The sequence below is a fragment of the Amphiprion ocellaris genome, chromosome 12 (assembly GCF_022539595.1).
Source record: "Amphiprion ocellaris isolate individual 3 ecotype Okinawa chromosome 12, ASM2253959v1, whole genome shotgun sequence".
In the NCBI taxonomy this organism is placed as follows: Eukaryota; Metazoa; Chordata; class Actinopteri; family Pomacentridae; genus Amphiprion; species Amphiprion ocellaris.
In genome coordinates this window covers 32944655-32964809 of record NC_072777.1, presented here as the reverse complement: position 1 = coordinate 32964809, position 20155 = coordinate 32944655, and the positions used below count along the sequence as shown (strand labels likewise).

At 43.9% G+C, this 20155-nt stretch overlaps 1 protein-coding gene and 1 long non-coding RNA gene across 4 annotated transcripts in view; one reads left to right on the top strand and one right to left on the bottom strand.

The window, feature by feature from the left end:
• bcl11bb (BCL11 transcription factor B b) overlaps nt 1–12319 on the top strand; it is a 29251-nt gene extending 16932 nt beyond the window's left edge. For all 3 annotated transcript variants that reach the window (XM_023262706.3, XM_023262705.3, XM_055015879.1), the window contains one exon: nt 7074–12319. In XM_023262706.3, coding sequence (XP_023118474.1) covers nt 7074–9139 — 2066 coding nt within the window. In that variant the 3' untranslated portion in view covers nt 9140–12319. The remainder of the gene's footprint in view (nt 1–7073) is intronic.
• Nucleotides 12320–13916: 1597 nt separating this feature from the next.
• LOC129350182 (uncharacterized) lies at nt 13917–16252 on the bottom strand. The gene is made up of 2 exons (XR_008603500.1): nt 15740–16252; nt 13917–15327 (listed from the first exon to the last, which is right to left on the bottom strand). It is a non-coding gene; the product is annotated as an uncharacterized LOC129350182 (long non-coding RNA).
• Nucleotides 16253–20155: the final 3903 nt, after the last annotated feature.

Below are 20155 nucleotides of genomic sequence, written 5' to 3'. Positions count from 1 at the left end.
TATCTTATATTAACATAAAGCCAGTAAACACAAGAAAACAGCTGGTCTTGCTCTGGTTAAACCCAACAGAAGCCCAGCAGCATTAAAGATCTGTTAGTTATGTCTAGTTTCTTTAAACTAAAGTCAAAAAAATGACTGGCAAAGCTGCCAGGTTTCCATCTTCCTCATATCTAACAGATAAACATGGGAGTCTTCTCATCAATTTATTGCTTAAAGACTTCTAAATTTGAACATTCTGCCTTTCAAAATACCCCACAACTCCTGTGTCTGTTCCTTTAAAAAAAAAAAAAAAACAAAAAAAAAACATTCTCCCCTTTTGTTGCTTTGGTTTAGTGAGCTAACACTAATTAGACAGCCTGCAATTTGGTGTCAAATGATGCAATACTCCATGTGCTCTCTCCTGTGAGTCTCACAGTCGCTGCTCTGGATCCGAGCATAAGTGGAAAACCTCTGTATCCTGTCACAGCCTTAAGTAGCCAGAATGAATTATTAATAAAGAAAAACTAATAGCAAATTAGATTATCCCCCCTCACCCTCCTCAGTCAGTGGAATGGACTCTACACCTGGTATGAAGCATGTGAAGGGCAAGTTTTACAGCGAGTTGATTGAGGTTGGAAGGGGCTTGTGTGCTATTCAAGGCCGCCGTGGTGGTATCTTCCTGTGGGCTGCTAGTTAAGCAGGACTGGCTGCTTGGCTCCAGTGGGCAGAGGCCAGCTGGGAACCATTAGCACTGCTGAAAGTAGTCGCAGGGTGGTGAACGGAGAGGGAGCACCAGTATATGCATGCAAAACACACATATATACAGCACATACAGCGCCACTTGCACAAACATCACAAGCGGACGCACAAAAGCACCATTGTATAAGATACAATGTGTGACATGTCAATGCAGGAAGACGCATCCTTGGAGACATTTGCAAAAGGACGAGTGCTTATCACAGGTTGCGACGAGCGCCCGCATCTCCACGCTTTTTGTTCCATTTAATTCATCAAGGCCGAAACAATGCAGCCACATTTTCACACTTCCTTACTTTTAAAAAAAAGCATTTTTTAATGTACTGCTTGTATAAAGTGATTGATCCCATGAAAAATTTAATAAACCCACAAAACAGAATTCGCACGTCACTCACATGTCAAAGTCAATTTTCTATTCAGTGCCGCTGAATAGGAAATTGACTTTTCTGGACAAAGTGAGAGTCCCCGAGGGGTATAACTGAAGCTCATTTGGATGTAAAACCTTAAACAAACATTGTGCGAGTCCACAAAGTCAGTCTCCATTTCATTGTGGAAGCAGCTTGAGTTTTTGTCCTTTTTTTTCCATCTGCTGCATCACTCAGCACCTTTTCTCCCAAATAAGTCACCTTGTATTGATTCGATTTATTAATGGTGGATTTGTTTTTGCCTTTCACTCAGAGTGTATCTTGCTGCCACAGCTCTAACTGACTGATGATGCCCCCTTTTTCTTTTTTTTGCATTCTATGTTGTCTGTTTTCCCTGCTGCTGCTGCTGCTGTGTCATGGTAAAATGGGTGGGAGATGGAAGGAGAGATTAAAGTGGATGTAATTACGCTGAAAATGAAAAATGCAGGTGATAAAGAAAAACAACTCTTCCTTTATTTCCAAACCTGCCTGCAGATTCTCCACTTTTTTTCTCTAGCTCCTCTAACTTTTCCCTCCCCTCTTCGCCCTCCCGTCTTTAATCCTCTCCTCCATCTTGCTTCTCTCCCTTACATCTTCTTTCAACCACAAGCACGATTGAGTGTCATCCATTTGTCAGCGTCACACGATAGACAGCAGACCCCACAAGTGTGTACGCCTGCTCCCCATCCAACAAAACAACACACATGTGCGCGTACAAGGCGCTGGGACCAGTTAGGAGCTGATGGCGATGAGTCAGGCTTTAGAGAAATGCCACAGAGAGCTTAGCTAATGCACTTTATAGAGCTCCCTTTTTCTTTTCATTCTCTTTTTTTTCTTTCCTCCCCCCTCTTCGCCTGTATCGCTCCCTCTTCTTCTCCCTCTTTGTCCTAGAAGCCGAGCCAGAAGTCATAGCTCTTTACTGACAGAGAGGTCTTGCCAGTTATTTTTCACAGCGTGTCCCCTGTGCCCTGGCTGGGATAGCTTTCCTCACGGCGGTAACGTTTGCTCCCTCGGTCGTGCCACATGAGAGCCCCCGCCACTCTCTTTCCACTCATGCATTGTTGTACAGCTGGACTCAGTCAGTGTGTGTGTGTGTGTGTGTGTGTGTGTGTGTGTGTGTGTGTGTGTGTCTGCGATCAAGTTGTTGGAGATACCTGATCCCTTTTATTGTTCATTTGACCCACATCCCAGGAGGCATGAGGGTCAGGGCGGAGTACCCAGATACCTTGTACAGGTGCTCAGTGTGTACGTGAGGTGTGCAAAGTGAGGGAATGTGCAGATAAATCCGGTAAAGAATAAATATTTTGCATGTGGATGTGAATCCCACACACTTTTAAGCAGGAGCACTGTTTCTTTAAATCCTCTCTCAGCGCTGTCAGGCATTTCAGCTGGTCATATTGGCTGCAGACACACACACACACACACACACACACACACACACACAGATGTATATGGTTAGCAGGCTGAAGCTGGTTTGAGTTAGCATGGAGCCAGCCACACTGTGTGAGAGCCTTACCCCCTGCCTGCTACTGCCACCCTCCGCAGTCTCTCTCCACTTCTTTCTTTTTACCACATATGTGTGACAGTCAGTCGGGGTCTCTGCACTGTCCGAGCCTCCCCTCTATCCCCCACACTCAAGACTCTCACAGTTGATCTGCGTGGCCCCCGTGTCTCCTGATTAGCCCCCCGTTCGTGACAAACAAGCCATCAAGGCCGAGAGGGGGAAAAAAAGGAGGAGGAAGAGCAGGAGGGACGGAAGGGAGAGAGGAGGAGGAGAGGGGTGTGTGTGTGTGGGGGGGTGCAGGGGGTGAGGTGAGGAGGCTGGGACCCCTGGGGACCCCTAGATCACAGCCATGCTAATGAGGAGCTGCTTTGCCAGCAGCAGAGGTGTCAGCTAACCCCTGACAGGTGCACACACTTGCGTATACTCCCAGGGCTTGTGCAGGAGCGTGCACGTGGGATTGGACTGAGCGTGCGTGTTTGTGTGTGTGTGTGTGTGTGTGTGTGTGTGTGTGTGTGTGTGTGTGTGTGTGTGAGCGTGCACGGACGACAGAGGAGAGGAGGGGCTGCAGGGGCAGGTTTGTGTCCCAGTGGCCTAGCCTGCGGGCGGCTTTGTTCTGTATGCAAATCTGTCGCGGTGGCGTTCTGTCGCCCTTGATGGAATGTTGGAGCAGCACAGCGAACCTGAACCCCAGGAATGCTGCAGTGTACACACACACACACACACACACACACACACACACACACACACACACACACACACACACACACACACACACACACACACACACACACACACACACACACACGTGCTTGACACCCAAATGTAGCACACCTTCTTGCCCTCCTTGTTAACAACCAAAAACCTGCCCTGGCTTTTTTTTCTCCCTCTGCTCCTACACTAAAACAACTGCACACTCCATTCTGCGAGACGCTACATAATTCTGTCCACGCTTCCTGGGCTAAGCATTCAATTGCTACTTATTTTCAATTATGATTTATTTTTCCTTGAGCTTTGTGAGAGTTAATTTGGCATCAGTGAGCATTCATTATCATCCACACACTGTTCACTGTCAGCCGAGAAGCTCCCGTTTGCCCATCTTGTTGAGTGCTGAGCCTGTGGAATTTTGTTATTCTTCTGTGGTCTTATTATAAGTCCCCCTGGATTAGTGCATCTGATAAAGGCCCCCAAAATGTAAGTGTAATGTACATGGAGGGAGCTCATGCTTTGAAATATAAATCAGACTCAGACTGCAGGCTGGAGAGATGGCATATGCGAATTCCTAAATTAAACACAAATCCACATGTCTGCACCATACGCCCGGTGTCTACGTCAACCCAACCAACCTCACACCAACTTTTCTGTGCTAGCCATATGCAAACAGTCAATACCATGGCTCCCCTTCATTCACTGGCATTTTGTTTGTACTTTTTAAGGCAAAATAATGGCTATAAAAGGCAATCTGGAAAGAATAAAATCTGATGTAAAGCTCAGATCTTAGTCCCTGAAGACTGGGTTAATTGGCCTGGTGGTTTAGTAAAAAAACCAACCCAGGAGAGAAGGAGAGCATTATTACTGGCCCACCTCAGCTCCACGCATGTGCCAATGTTTTAATAACTTCCTCCAGGCCTCCTGGCCCTTAGCCTTCGTTTTGTTGCACAGGACAAAGAGCTGCCCTCCTAAGCTGGTCTCGGTTCTGTATTGTGTTGCTTTGTTTCGTGGGAAAGTCTGCCAGAGTGAGCACCTTGGCAGCAAAAACAACCAATGGTCTTTTTCAGGTGAATCCCATTATGCTATAACATTTACAAATTGTGATATTGGGAGAAAAAAAGCACTGAAATGCAGCGTACCATATTGCTGAATCCTGCTGTGACTCCATTTCATTTAACCTCTCATCTCGGCCTCTTTCACACACACTCTGAGTGTGTGTGTGTCTGTGTGCATATGGTGTGCCGGAGTAAATTGGGCGATTAGGTCCAGCATCAGTGACTGCGTGGAGAGGAGAATGTAACTATTCTAACTGGTAGTTGACCTTGGCGGTCAGCGGTGGAGGGGTCCCTGTCTGTGTGTCAGGCAGACGACTGCAATTACCACAAACTGAAGCATGATACGACCCACCGTGATTCTTTAATGAAGGCTTTTACTGGCCGGAGCACTGAGGGGCGACACTATATCAGTAAGAGAGGAAAGAATGGAGGGAGCATGTCTCCAACCTGTCCATATATTTGTGCAGCTCTTTGCAATCTATTTATCTATCTTTGATTCTTTAATTCTCATGTCTTTTCTTTTCCTTGCTCTGTTTTCATTTCTTTCCCCCCACCCCCTTCGCTCGGTTGCTTGCTTGTTTGGGAAGTTGATGAAATTTGTCTTTGGCTGTCATTAGGCAGCAGCCATCAGCTGCCACTCTATTAGCTGCCACGCTTCCTTTAACAGCATATGGCATGGCTGTGTAAGATATGACAAGATGCAAATGTGTTGCTGTAGTGTTGCTGGTAGTGGGGGGGAGGGGAGGGGAGGGGTGTGTGGATGGCGGTGTTTGATTGGGTAGTTTTTATTGATGAGGCCATGTGTGCAGAAAAAGAAATGGGAGAAAAAAACACACTTTGAAAAATCGAGTGAGATCATCAATCCTTCTCCCAATCTCACATCTTCATTTAATATTGATCCCTGTGTGTTGATGAGATTAGACCGAGTCTATAGACCCGACTGGGATCCCGGGGGGCATGTAAATATCCGCCGTGTGTGTCGGCGTGTGCGTACATGCGTGTGCACCGGAGCACGTCTGGCCCTTAAAATCCCTCCACCTCTCTCCTTACCCCTTCTCCTCCTCCTCCTCTTCCCTTCCCCTCTCGCTCGCTCTCTTCTCGCCGTCCAAGCTGTTAAGCTGTCCGGCTCTCTGCTGCCAAGCGGCCGTGTGAAGCTTAGCCAAACTAAACACGGGCAGGCAGCCCGCCACTCGCCCCACACATACATGCACTGCACAGACGTACGCATGCGAGAGCAAAAATACATCCATGTCGACTCACGTGCACTAGTGCACACACTGGTAGCAGGAGTCAGGTCGCTTCCCGCCCCACACAAACAGTGAGAGTGACGGCTACACCAGAGCCCCACTAATAACAGAGAAAAACAGACAGAATCAGTAAATGAGCCACTCATTAACTTTTTCTGACCCTTTCTCCCCTGGGGAAAGCCAAACCAATCACACCGCCAAATCAGCTTCCTGTACCAGACACTGATCCAACATCAGCTTTCGCTCATCTCTTCCACACAGTACAAGAGTGTGTGTGTGTGTGTGTGTGTGTGTGTGTGTGTGTGTATATGTGTGTGTGTGTGTGTGTGTGTGTGTGTGTGTGTGTGTGTGTGTGTGTGTGTGTGTGTGTGTGTGTGGATCTGTGAGTCTATGGAGGTGTGCACTGAGAGAAGAAAGTGAAAAGAGAATATTCCTGTGCTTGTATCAGTGTCTGCTTGTGCGTTTTACATTCCATAACAAAGGGTGGCTTTGAGGCAGTCAGCCATCTTAAGGACTCTTTTCTTGATCGCATAAGACTTTGGGCAGGACTAACTTCCCCCGTCTTTGTTTGGGCTCTCCGGGGCTTTGAGCTTTAGGACCACCGTACTAACTTGACTCCACTTGCGGTAGCCGCTGATGATAAAGTAGATGCAGATGCCTTGCAAGCAAACACAAGACTGTGGAAATGCCTCTTCGGTGTGAGCCTGTGTTGAATTACACAAATTCCTACCAAGGCCCTCTTTATGAGTCACCAGCAGGCTGACAGGGCCATGCCACAGTGACTGATAGATTCATTTGGCATTATTAAGTCACACAATTTAAAGGGGTAATTTGTGAGTGACGTACAGTTGTGTGTGTGAGCAGAGCCACAACAGATCGCTTTACTGTACTGTGACGTAGAGCTGTATTGAATGTGGATACTGTGTTATGAGTGGAGCTGTTTACGTCTCCATCACCTCTCCCATCTCTTCTTTTGAGTGTCTTTCTTCTCTCTCTAATGGCACAGCTCCCTCCCCCACCTCCCATATTTCCTTTTTCTCCCCCATTGGTGTATTTTTTTGCTGCCTCCCCTGTCTCCATATGGAAATGACAGAGTAGACGAGATGGATCTGTATATTAAAGCCTAGCTGACATTAGAATTAGCATAATGTGTCAAGGCCTAAGGGCAATACCTGCCACCTACATTAGCCTGTAGACACACAAACTATCTGTGAGTGTATTTCACACACAATGACACACACTGAAGCCCCTCATACATATACAGAAACAGAGAGCTGCTAGGTTGAATCTGAGTGCAATTTATTTTTTTCTTAACCATAACTCCATGCATGTTCAAGGTTTTACAAATGCTTTTTTTTGTGCATTTCACTTGAATTTGATATGTTTGACTAATGATGATTTTCTTTCTTGTGTCCCACAGATAAAGATGAACCATCCAGTTACATCTGTACTACCTGTAAGCAGACCTTCAACAGTGCCTGGTTCCTGCTTCAGCATGCCCAGCACACTCATGGCATCCGCATCTACCTGGACAACCACCCTGCCAACTGCTCCCTCACTCCCCGCATGGCTCTGCCTCCCCCTCCGGGAGTCGACGCGCTGCCTCGCTCCCCTCTCCCCACCTTTCTTGGTGACACCAACAACCCATTCCACCTCCTCCGCATGGCCGCGCCCCTGCTCAGGGAACACCCCCCTCCTCCGGGGTACATGGAGACTCGGCTGCCTGCAACGCCGCCCTTCGTCAGCCCTCCACCTCCCCCGAGACCCCCTCTAGAGCGGCTAGGCCCAGAGGAAATGGGGCTGCTGTCACAGCACCCCAGTGCCTTTGAGAGGGTGATGCGAATGACCCCCATGGAGCCGCCTTCCATGGACTTCTCCCGGCGACTGAGGGAGCTGGCGGGCAACACAACCAACAATGGCGGGCCCACGCCTCCTCTCTCACCCAACCGTGTGCCGCCCATGCACCGTCTACTGAGTCCCACGCTTTTCCAGCCTGGTGCCAAGCCCCCAGCATTTCTCACCTACGCTCCGCAGCCACCCACCTCTCAGGGGGGACATGGGTCTTCCAGCCCTCCTGACTCACAGGGTCAGAGCCAGACCCCAGGGAAATCCAAGTCCTGTGAGTTCTGTGGCAAGATTTTCAAATTCCAGAGCAACCTGATCGTGCACAGACGTAGCCACACAGGAGAGAGGCCGTACAAGTGTCATCTATGTGATCATGCCTGTTCTCAGGCCAGCAAGCTGAAAAGGCACATGAAGACACATATGCACAACAAGTCTGGGGCCATGAGCGGCTCTCCAGAGCAGGGAAACAGAGGAGAGGGGGGAGATGGTGAAGACAAGACAAGGGAAGGAGATGCAAGAGAAATGGGGATGGACAATGAGGAGGAGGAGGAAGAAGAGGAGGAGGAAGAAGAGGAGGAGGAGGAAGAGGAGGAAGAACTGAGAAATGGAAGTCGGCCAGATTCCAACTTGAGCGAGGACTCCCAGGAGTTCAGCCAGAATAGGGAAAATGGCCCAAGACACTCTCCTGAGGACAAATCCCTGAGCGGGAATAGAGTAAGTGACAGTGGCGGGGTGGGCATCATGCACCCGTACAACCACCTGGACAATCACCTTAGACTTAACCCTAACAAAAGAAGCTTGGAGAGACAACCTAATGGAGATGGAGGAGAGAGAGGTGAAGTGGAGAGACAAAGAGACAATGAGAGGGACCAGGACAGAGAGAGAGACGAGCAGGAGGACCAGAGACCTGTGATGAACGGAAGGATCAGCGTATCCGAAGCGGAGTCCTTCCCTGGGCTGTTCCAGCGTCGGCCGACCCCCATCACCAGCCCGAGCCCCTCTAACAACAAGAGGATCAAGATAGAGAAGGAGCAGCTGGAGATTCCTCCAACCATTCCCCTCATCTCCCCAGAAAACGTCTACTCTCAGCTCCTGGCTGGCTACGCTGCTTCACGCCACTTCATCAGAGAACCTTTCTTGGGATTCACTGATTCCCGCCAGTCGCCGTTCGCCACCTCCTCCGAGCACTCGTCTTCGGAGACGGGGAGCCTCCGTTTCTCCACCCCGCCCGGGGAGCTGATGGAGGGCGGGAGCGCGTCGGGGCGCAGCGGCAGCAGCACCCCTCACCTCCTGCGGGGACCCGGACCCGGCAGGCCCCCTAGCTCCAAAGACAGGAGGAACGACACCTGCGAGTACTGCGGCAAGGTGTTCAAGAACTGCAGCAACCTGACGGTGCACCGACGCAGCCACACGGGGGAGCGGCCCTACAAGTGTGACCTGTGCAGCTACGCCTGCGCCCAGAGCTCCAAGCTGACGCGCCACATGAAGACCCACGGGCAGTTTGGGAAGGAGGTGTACCGCTGCGACATCTGCCACATGCCATTCAGTGTCTACAGCACGCTGGAGAAACACATGAAGAAATGGCATGGCGAACATTTGATGGCCAGCGAGGTCAAACTGGAGCAAGCGGACAGAGGTTAAGCCAGCAACCAGACAGCTTACAGTGTACACAAACACACACAAACACACTCATACATGCACACACAAAAATCCCTATAACCACTTCTTCAGCAATGGGGCTTGGCTGGATAATCTCTTTAAAAAATTTGAGATTTATTGATGTTCATCTTTTTTTCTTGTCATAGAAACTGCCACCTGAGAATATAAACAAAGGGAAACTTTAATGAGAACTTGTCTGGAACGCCCAACTTGGCGTTTCTTGGCAAACTGAGGATTTTATCAGTTAGGAATCCATGGAGCCTTTCTACTGTGCAATAATTTCTGTATTTATTGGATTTTTGTAATGATATTTGGCATGTGCAGGTACATCTTTGTGGGATTTCATATGGAGTTAGTTTTGAAATGTGCTAAAAAAAAAAAACAACTTTTTTTTCTAAAATGCGATGGAAACTTAAAAGAAGTCACCCTTAATACAAATTTTTCTTTGTTTTCCTTTAAGGAACCTTATTAACACGTGAGAGTAAATTTGTGTGAAGCAGTTAGCTTTTAAAAGTATAAAATAATTGTTTTCTATATTAACTGCAGCAGCGGACTACAATCCATTCCCTCATACAGGCCTAAAAGCACTGAATGTCAGCCTGACAATAAAGCATCATGCTGGATTTTAAAAATCCAACATTATCTTAAAGACCTGGTAAGTTACAATTAATTTATTCAGGGAATTTTGTCCTTTTTAAACATTGGCATGTGAATAATTTCAAAATGCAGTTACTGTATTGCTGTCCTTGCTTTTGCGGGGACATAAATAGAGGTTGCACTTAAATGGAGATACCCTTAACTGATGCTCAGTACATTCCCAATGTAGGATTAAACCACCATATTTAATATGTTGAATAAGTTAAGACTACTTGTGATTAATGTGAGAAGGAGAACAGTCCTGTTTATGGTTTGTAAATATATTCTTTTTTTTAACATGTTAAAGTAGCCCTGACTGACCATGAAAGATGGCCAAAAATTAAACAATCAGAAGACCAGCTGCTTGCATCATCCACAGTATATGCTAAATGTAACTACCATGCATTATTGCTTTATCAGACCCATTCGATTACCTCCCCCCACGACCCCCACCCCACGTGTGCTTACTCAAAGGCAATTTGTTAAACTACTTCAACACTCTCCGAATCGTTCTCCCTCTCGTGTCTGCCATAGTGGCCCTCCCTGACCCAGGTCGACTTCCTGCGTCCCCCCTAAGGATCCGCGAAACGGTTTCAAATGAAATTCATATCAATATGTATGTTGGCGTGTGTTCTTCTCTCCGCAGTAGCGCTCTAAGCCTCTCTCCGACGGCGTCTTTTCACAGTTCACTAGCTCAGATTCATGCATTAGAGCGGCTTTTAAAAGGAAGCCTGTTCATTCGCCTCACAAAGTGATACGGGTTTAACTCCCAGTAACAGATTTTAGAGACAGTGTGCATGTTCGTGTCTTTTGGGGATTACGTTTTTTTTATTTTCTGCATCGTTCATCCTGAAATGAATCTGGTGCTAAAAAAAAAAAAAAAAAAAAATAGCTATGTGAGTTATGATAATTTGGAGCACAGCTGCACTAGGGGATGGCCGGGCGACCTTGAGTAGGGGCTATTCGTAAAGCTAAAAAATGAAAGAATGGAGCTGAGAAATGAAGAAGTGTGAGAAAGAAATAGAAGGAGAGAGAGCAGGACCTTGACCAGGGAGAATAGTCATTCAAATGAAATTGGAAGCATATGAAAAGTGTATTTTTTTTTATACCCAAATGCACATCTACTGGCCACATCTTATAACAGACCATCGGAGTGAGACAGAGTGAGCGTGAGAGGGAAGGAGACAGCAAAGCCACATGAAAGGAGATTGAGACTACATCTTTCATTTTTAGTACTGCAATTCTCAATCATCAAAATCATCATCACTTGAAGGTTTGACCTGCTATTCTGGCCCATTGTCAGGTTTTATCTGTGCCACTTTGTTTTGATAGAAAAAGAGAAAAAAAAAATCCACTGTACCTTGAATGCAAATTCCTCTCTTTGGGAACTTTAGAAAACGGAAATGATGTTGAGGTCACGAGAGCTCTCCATAAGCTATTCAGTCACCATGCAGTTCAATATGTTTTAGTGAATTAACATGAAAAGCGAGATCGGCTGAAGAGCTACTCTCAGCTTGCTTACACATGTTCAAGCATGAGTGCTAACAACAACAAAAAAAAAAAGATAGGAAAAAAGAAAAATCAAGGTTGTGATGTGTATTCATTCCAGGAAAACTCAGTTCAGAGTTGGGCCTAAATGAGCCATAGAGCTATGAATTCGAACACACTTCAAACAATGAACCCCCACAGAGATCCAAGTCACACATGGACATTCAGTCTTACAATATGTTTACAGTGTTGAAGTATGCCATTAATGAAATACTCTGTGTAAGTGTTTAAAATGATAATAAGTATTGTTTTTCTCCAATGTTCTTTCAAATGATTTGAATGCCATAGCAGTTTTGTATGATTATCCTGGTGGAGGGATTTTACCTACATGAATATGTTTCTGTATGATTGCTTGTTCACTGTATGGACAGTTTTTTAAATGTAATATTGCAGAATCATGCCAGATTATTATTTTTTTCTAAAACAGTGGTGCCATTATTGACTTCTGGTATCTTCTTTTGTTTTTAATTTTTTTTAAATTTTTTTTGAATGAGTCGTTGGTTTTGGTGAAGCTATCCTTTATGGATGTAAAACAAAATGACAAAAAAAAAAAAAAAAGAGAAGAATGAACCTAAAGGAGGAACCTTCGGCAGGGGAACACAGTGGTTTGTGCAGGAATGCTTTTCCAAGGCAAATATCTGAGACATTCATGGACATTAAATTTTTTTTTTTTTGTTCTTTTGCTGTTTTTTTCCCCTCATGGTTCAGTTTAAAAGGTCTTGTGATGGCACTTAGAAATGTAATTTTAAAAAAAACATTTTCATATTTCACTTTTCACAACTTTCACTTACACTCTTTGTACAAAAATAGTTTCCTTGTTCTTTTTTGGGGGGGGGAAGTGCATCATTGTGAAAAAAAGTGATTTCAGAACAGTACACATCTGCTGTTTTGAACATATATGTATTTTTGTAATGTGTTGAAAAATCAATACAAGAAAGCCAACACTTCAATAAATGTTGCAATTGCTCTATGATTGAACCAACTTTTCATTCTGATTATTTTCTCAGATTTATTCCTCCATATCCTGGAACAACTGCAGATACCTCGAATATTCATTTTAGTGTGCAGCTAAAATATAAAAAGGAATATGCTGCATCAACCACATCTGCTAAGACAGAAACAATATAATAAATCTCTGTAACGGAATTTCTACATTCCATATATTCATGCAAACAATCCCAAACTGCAGCTAATAATTGAATTTGACCTCTAATTTAATGCTAGCTTTAAGGCGTGCTGCTTATCAACAGCAGCTGACCCGTGCAGCGTGTTCACTTCATTTCATATTATTTATTTAAACCTCAAACTGAAGGACATCCCTCACATATAATAACTGCACACACACTTATAATCAATTAGCAATAAAAGAGGAATCAGACACGGACACTGAAAAGAGAATAAACAATGAGAAAAATAAGTGAGAACAGGCTATAAAAAAGATACCAAATTAATGACAGTTACATTCCATACAGGCAGCTGTTAAACCTTAAAGTTTTGTTGGAGAATATTAAAAGTATGTGGGGCGGATTTTTTCACATATGTAGGTTGAACCATTTTTATGATCAGGTTAAAAAAGAAAGCAGTTCTATGAGATGAGGGTGAGCTTTTGTAAAATCGCTTCATTAATAAATAAAAACAAATGCTGATGCATCCTCGCTGGCAGGGCAGGCGAGCCAGTTTTTTGATATATTAAGCAACAGTGCGTCCCCATAACTATCCCCAGTGATGAATCTTAAGGAGCCATAATATACTGCTTTTAAAGGTTTGAGAGTGGAACTGGCTGCCCGTTCATAAATAACATCCACATAGTTCGACACAGAGCAGAAATACTGCTTTAACAACCCCTTTTTCTCATAAATACACTGAGACATGATTTATTTCTTAAAGGAAAGCCCAGTTTCAGTTTGAGCTTTGAGAACAGATTGTCAATATGGACTTCAAATGCAAGTTTTTAGAGATATTTGTCGCGTTGTGCTCACTTTACTATGACTCAAGAATGCCATTGCCAGTATTTTCAGCTGTAGCAAACAATGCGTAAGCTGAGTCATGTTATATGTATAAGAACTATAGAAAACAGACAAAAAGCAAACAAAAGCTATTATACTATATAATACTATTTCTGCTTTCAGGGGCGGATGTAGAAAAATATTTATGGGGTGGCAAGAAGGGGGCAGGCATTTTTGAGGAGTGGCAACGTATGTATACAGATGTATATATACTGAATTTAATAGTTTGATGAGAAATAGTATATACACACTACATATGGGCACGGGCTGCCATTTACAAACTCCTACAGACAAACTTGGTCTCATTTGAAGTTTCATGTGAAACAGTTCTTACAGTACTTATTAGGAGATAGATGTATGGTAACACTGCTGTAAGTGGGGCATTATCACAGGAAAGGCATTAAAGGAAGCAAACACTTTTTGACTGTCAGAGTGGCAGCGTTGCAGGCACCATTTGTACAAGAAGAAACTATTCAGAGAAAAACTTACCCATGAAGATCTATGGACTGAGCTGTACTAAGGGGAGCATAAATACACTGTGTGGAAATAAATGGGTCCCGGCACTCAAACAAGCTACTGGACATCACTTTTATTCTATACTGAGAACACACATTCTCTCCATTTCTCCCTCTGTAGTTTGAACATTTTTTTGGATAGCTGAGGTGTTTAGTGATTATTTTGATGTTGTATTTACTTCACAGAGTTCATACAGGGCCTTTCTGTACAGTTTTATAATGTATATACAAAAGAGACATTAAAAAACAATAACAATACTGCTTCCTGTTCAGCAGGATTTACACCATTTACACTAGTGTCACATTTTAAACTTTTTTCAGCAACATGCATCACTTAGCTGTTGGAGCTCCCTTGGTGCACCATCAAACATCTCCCGCTGCACTTCCAGCCATTTGTTCTATACATATGAGCCAGACATGAATACATACAGTCGTTCCAATAATGAGAAGAAGTTTCCTGCATCTGCTACACTTTTTACAGCGTCTGCTAGAACTAGGTTCAAGCAGTGTGCACTACAGTGAACATAGAAGGCATGTTTAGCTACTTCTTTTATTTTTGCTTCAACACCTGCATGTGCATCACTGCTGCACCATCGTAGTCCTGGTCTACAAGGTTTTCCTTGGACTCCAGCCCCTGCTTCTCAAAGAAGCATATAATCTTGTCACTTAAGGCAGCAGCATCAGGGTGTTCTGCCACATCAAACTCCAGAAAGCTCTCATGAACCACACTGTTGTAAAACTATCTCAGAACAAACGACATTTGTTCTTTTTTCTGAACATCTTTAGTTTCATCAACAGTAACTGAAAACTGCTTGCTTGTTTTAACTTCCTGGATGATTTCCTCTTTGACCATTGCAGCCAAGCACTCAAGTAATTCATTCTGCATTGTTTTACTGGTATATTTTACATTTTTAGCTTGTTGTTGAAGTATTTTTTTAATGATGGGGTTATGGTTACCCAGCAAGTCTAACATAGACAGAAAAACACCCTTTTTTTTGGAGTTGAGAGACTCCCTGTGACCCCCTGTGTTTTCTGTGGCTGTTAGAAGTAAAATTTCAGCTAATGTTCTAATGTAGTACTGATTTTCAGCCACCTGCTTCTTTTTTTGCTCATCCATTAGTCCAAACATTGAGGTATTTTTATCCTGAATTTTCTTGTTCTCTGTCCATGCAAACATTGCATTTACATGTCCTTCAGATCTGGCATGAGAACAGAAACCATTGTCTTTCACGGTAGCCTTTTTCCAGTTGTGATAACCCTCGAATGAGCTGAAAACAGTCTTTGGAGCATCTGGGACGGAAAAATGCCGACATGCAAAACAGTAAGCTGCATCTTTTGATTGTGAGTTTTCTAACCAGGGATGAAATTTGTACCAGTCGCTGCAGAAGCTTCTTCTGGCTCCTCCCTGGAGGGAAACTGTCTGGCATTGGCTGCACTGGAACCTCACACCTGGACTTGGATACATCTAGAAGATGGAGGAGAGGAAACATTCAAACTGCATTACATCTGAACTAATTATACAATATAACAACTAGTAAAAACATAACTGATTATAACCATCAGACTGTGTTAACATACACTAGCATTTTAGCCTGGGAGTGTTTTTAGGTTCATTTTTTAAATTTTGGAATTTAACCTGGCCAATATATCTAAAACACACTGTACATAAAATATTAAAACTCTGTACCCATCTCATTACACATTCACAATTTTCCCAAAAGCTTCCTCAATTATTCATATTTAAGCAAACAAATATTTTTATTTAAGAAGTCTAAGCAATGTCTCTTAAATGCACCTTACAACAAAATGTCTATTAATGTCATTTGTTGTTCTTATTTATATGTAACTTATTATACTATGCAGCACAATGTCCATACCATGAGGAGCAGCTGGACTGGAGATGGTTGGTGATGGATCAGGAACTCTCCTTTCCCTTTCACTGTTTGAACCCTGCATATCATCTTGGTGATGCTCTCCCTCCTCCTTCTCTTCTCCAACCTCCTCCTGTCCCTGCTCACCATGGGCTTGTATTTCATCACATTTCTGTTGCCTTTCTCTCTCCTTCCACATCTTCTCTATCACCCTTGCTCAATTGTTCATTTTCTATTTCTGTCGTCTTTCTCTTTGGCGAGAAAAAACTGCAAATGCTACCTTTCCTCTTCATGTCTGTAAGATTCAAAGTGATTTCAGTGTTTTACAGAATCAATCTTGGCTTTTGTAGCCTACTTTACACAGATAACGTCAGACCTAGCTAACATTACATGTATGGTTAGCAAAACAACGTTCTTCAACCTGACTTTTATTATCTCAGAATCAGCACTGCAACTATATTAGCACTGTGCTTTCATTATAATTACATTTCTTAGTAGACATATCGATAGTTGCTCAGGTTCTACCTCTTTCCTCCTGTGTTTTCTTTTCTCGCGACTCCTTCCTCCCTCGCTTTTTCAAACAAATCGGTCTCTCTTACTGCGCATGCGCTGCAGCCGCTCTCTGCCGCTCTCGCCTCATCTCGTGCTGCATTCACGGCAGTCAGACATTGGAAATCCTCGGTCGTAAATGTCAAATTCGTCGCTGCAAATTGGGGTGGCAGCAGGGGTGGCAAGGCTTTCTTTTAGGGGGGCATTTGCCCCCCCCCCCAGTAAATCCGCCCATGTCTGCTTTTATTTTTGCATGTTGTGGACTTTAGAGTGAAGAAGCTTAAAGAATGGAAGAAGTTTTCAGACCAAGTATGAGCAGCAAAGTTTAGTAAAAGCATTAAAGTAAAAGCCCTGTTTTAGTCCCTCTGACTGGTATCTTATTATACATGACATGGTTAGATTATTGATATGAATTTATCAGGGTGTCAGCAGCATGTTCCTGTTGTAGCTGCTGCAGGTGGAGCCAGTTTAAACTACTTTAAATCCATTTTTGCACAGGGACACCAGATGGGTAATGGGAGAGGAAAGCTGAGAAAACAAAGTTCTGACACTTAAATCTGTTTTCAGGTTTTCTTTAATGTTGGATTTCTGCACAGATATTTGATCTTTAGAAACTTATTTTAAATGAAACCATGTGAGAAGTATGGAAAGTAAAAAAAAAAAAAAAATGAACCTGATCACACACACGCTGCTTTTTGTAAGAAACCTAATCTTTAACTATTTGTTGAATTTCAAAACCTTGTTACAGTGTCCACGGTGCAAAATCCTCATCTTTAAAGTAACTAAACGTGTCAGAAAATAGCATCTCAAAATTGAATAAATGTACTTATTTTCCACCACTGTCCTGTGGGATCTGGTGCAAAAATAGCAGCAGTTTCCTTGAAGTCCCTGAAGTTGGAGCCACCCTAGATCAGACATGTTGCAGCACATCTCTCAAAAACCCTGTCGCCTGTTCATGGTTTGTCACTGTCAGTGCCTTCTCACCACCGCCGCTGACTGGAAGCTCCCCAAGCCTTGTTGTTTTCAATATGCTCTGACTCAGCCATTTGACCAGAAGGATCTTGGCTGTTGTCGAAGTCATTCAGGTCTTTACACCTGCCAGTTTCTCCCACACCCGACATGTGCTAGGAATCAGACAGACGGTGTGATTTAGACAGCAAAATGTTCAAACAAAGTCTCCTCTTATATGATCATATTAAGCCCCTCTGCAGTGGAGAGGAAAGGTAAAAAAAAATAAAATATCTATGGACAAAAGAGAAAAGCCAGTTCGGCTATTGCACATTGACTCACCGAAGCTCTTGTGGCTTTTTTTTTGATGCTGTACAAGCATAATTTTTAAATTTTAAAAATCACATTTTTCTCCAATGGTGACTAGTCTCAAGTTAGAGGACATATTTCTAATTGATGCTGGAGAAAATTCCCACTAAATTATGCCCAAAACCTTTGATGAGCAGCCACATTTTCAGACACAGTCCCTGAAATGAACATGAAATAAAACAGCTTCCACGTTTTTGTTTTTTTTTTTCATTTGATAGAGCAAATACATACATTCTATGCTGGAAGTTGATGTCTCTACACTGATGTTTATTACGGCTGAAATTCAAGAAATGCCTATCATGTTGTCAGCGAGGAATCTCTCTTAGCTTACAGTCATTTGGCCAAACGTTGCAGGGGCAAGACAAGACAGATGGATGGTAAGAAATGAATCTTGATCAGAATCTCACACATATTTCACATGGTGCTGGAAAAGAGAAAAGCAAATTCCTAAATTTACCTTCAGAGACGGCTGCTTATACGACTCCTTTGTTCTTATGGAAAATAATAGTCCGATTGTGACTCATATGTTTTATTTCTGAAGGTAGCTGTTGACGGTCTCACGCTTCATAAATGAGTCTTGGCATGAGTGCAGGGACCCATCAGGTAATTCTTGGTATGAGACCAGCAGCAGTCAAGTCTGTCCTCACTTGAGCCTCCGGGCCGTTGGATAGCATAGCAGAAACAGTGCATGTACAGGATACGTGTGCGCTCGGCTATAGAGAAGGTACAAGAACAGGGAGAAAAGAGACACAACAATAGGGGTGGAGATGGAGGAGTAAAGAAAGCAAAGCAGGCTTGTGCACTGCGGCTTTGTGTGAGAATGTCAAAATCAGGAGGAATTCTCCAAGCCTGCCAGCTCTTGCCACACACAATGAAACATTAAGTGTCTCAGATTTATGAACGATTGAGTGTAAAAGTGTAATTATTACCTCAAAATATTCTAATAATGACACAAGTGGCCACAGATTTGCCCACACAGATGATGTTTGGAGGATGTGTTGTCTGTAGAGATGCAACTTTCCCAACTCTGTTTGTGTGTGTTTGTGCCTGAAGGCTGACATCTGGGTGCCATGTTGATGATTCTGGTCTTCTGGTCAGCAGAAATGTGCATGTTGAGAACATGTCACATTCCCACAGCTCTTATGGCATAACTATTGACACAACAATTGGAAGAGGATGACTCTGCAGATGGCTGGCAGCTGCAGATGTTTTTAATGACAGAAAAAATGCAATAAAAATATTAATTTGAGCTTTTAAAATCAGTTTTTCTTCGCTCAGTTTATTTCTCGCTATCTATCTGTGTATTTAAATAGTTTTTACCAGTGTATTTCTTATCAAATTGACATGCTTGAAAGCAAACTTGTGCATTTAACTTATCACAACCTTATTTTGGCCCAACTTCACGCCCAAACTGAACTTTCTTTTTCTTTAAAGGGCTACTCTCCATATAATCAGAGGCCACACAAATGTGAGCTCACAGACCCGCTTCTCTGCCGCCAGCCCATTTTCCACAGTTTACATGTGACATGAGGTTAAGAAGCTCCCTTTTAGGCCTGTTTAGGAGCAGGCCCCCTCCATGCCCAGCTCCATGGGAGAAAAGTGGCCTCACTGGTGAGGAGGTGCCGTATCGTCTTCAGCAGAAAGCGCTGGGCAGAGGCCTGCAGTCACAGACAGAGAGTCGCGGAGCAGGAGATGGGAAATCACGATTTGGAGTAAAACCACGTCCTCGGGGAACAGGGTGTCAGCAGGGATTGCGGTTCACGTCTTGGGCCACACAGAACCACAAGGTCACCGCAGAGACCCTACTTTCCACTGGATCACAGGGCTCAGGCCCCACTGGCCTCTCTGTAGATATCCAGTTACTAATCTGTCGGCCCTGACCAGTACCCAGGCAAATTCCCTCCCAGATAGCAGACTGGGCTTCGCCCTGCGACACAGCGACCAGAGTAAATCCAGCCCAGCTGGCTCTTCTTGGGAACAAGGGGGGAAAAAGGGAGGTGGAAATAGGCAGGGAAGTAGGGGAAGGGTGGAGGGAGGAATGGATGGAGGGCAAGCAGGGAGAGCAATTTAGAAGGTGGTCAGGAGACAGAAAGCAGTGTGGTCGAGGTGGTCACTCAACAGCTGTGGCTTGGGAAGATCCTCTCTTCTGGGAGAATCTGACCCAGAGGAACAAAGGCTCTGCGGTCGTGTCGAGCGTGTAAGTAAAGGACAGGAAATGCAGACTTTTTTCAGAGGGGAACACACTGAAGCCACTCAGTGGGAGGTTTTGGTCGTTTACAGGATAACCATGTCGTCAAGTATCAGAACGGCACTCATCTCAAAACAGAAATGACAACTTTCGGTTGCTATAATTGTCTCTTTCATATTCAGACATTTCCTTAAGTTTGGGAAAACTAGAATCTATTGTTTGACAATTAGATATTTTAGTTTCCTTTATTTTTCTAAGCTCTCTGTGCTGGAGATGGTCTTTCAGACGAGTAAACAGACATGACAGACACCTGATGTGAGCCCCTTTAACAATGATTTTCCTTCATGAAGTGACGCCGTTTTCTTTGC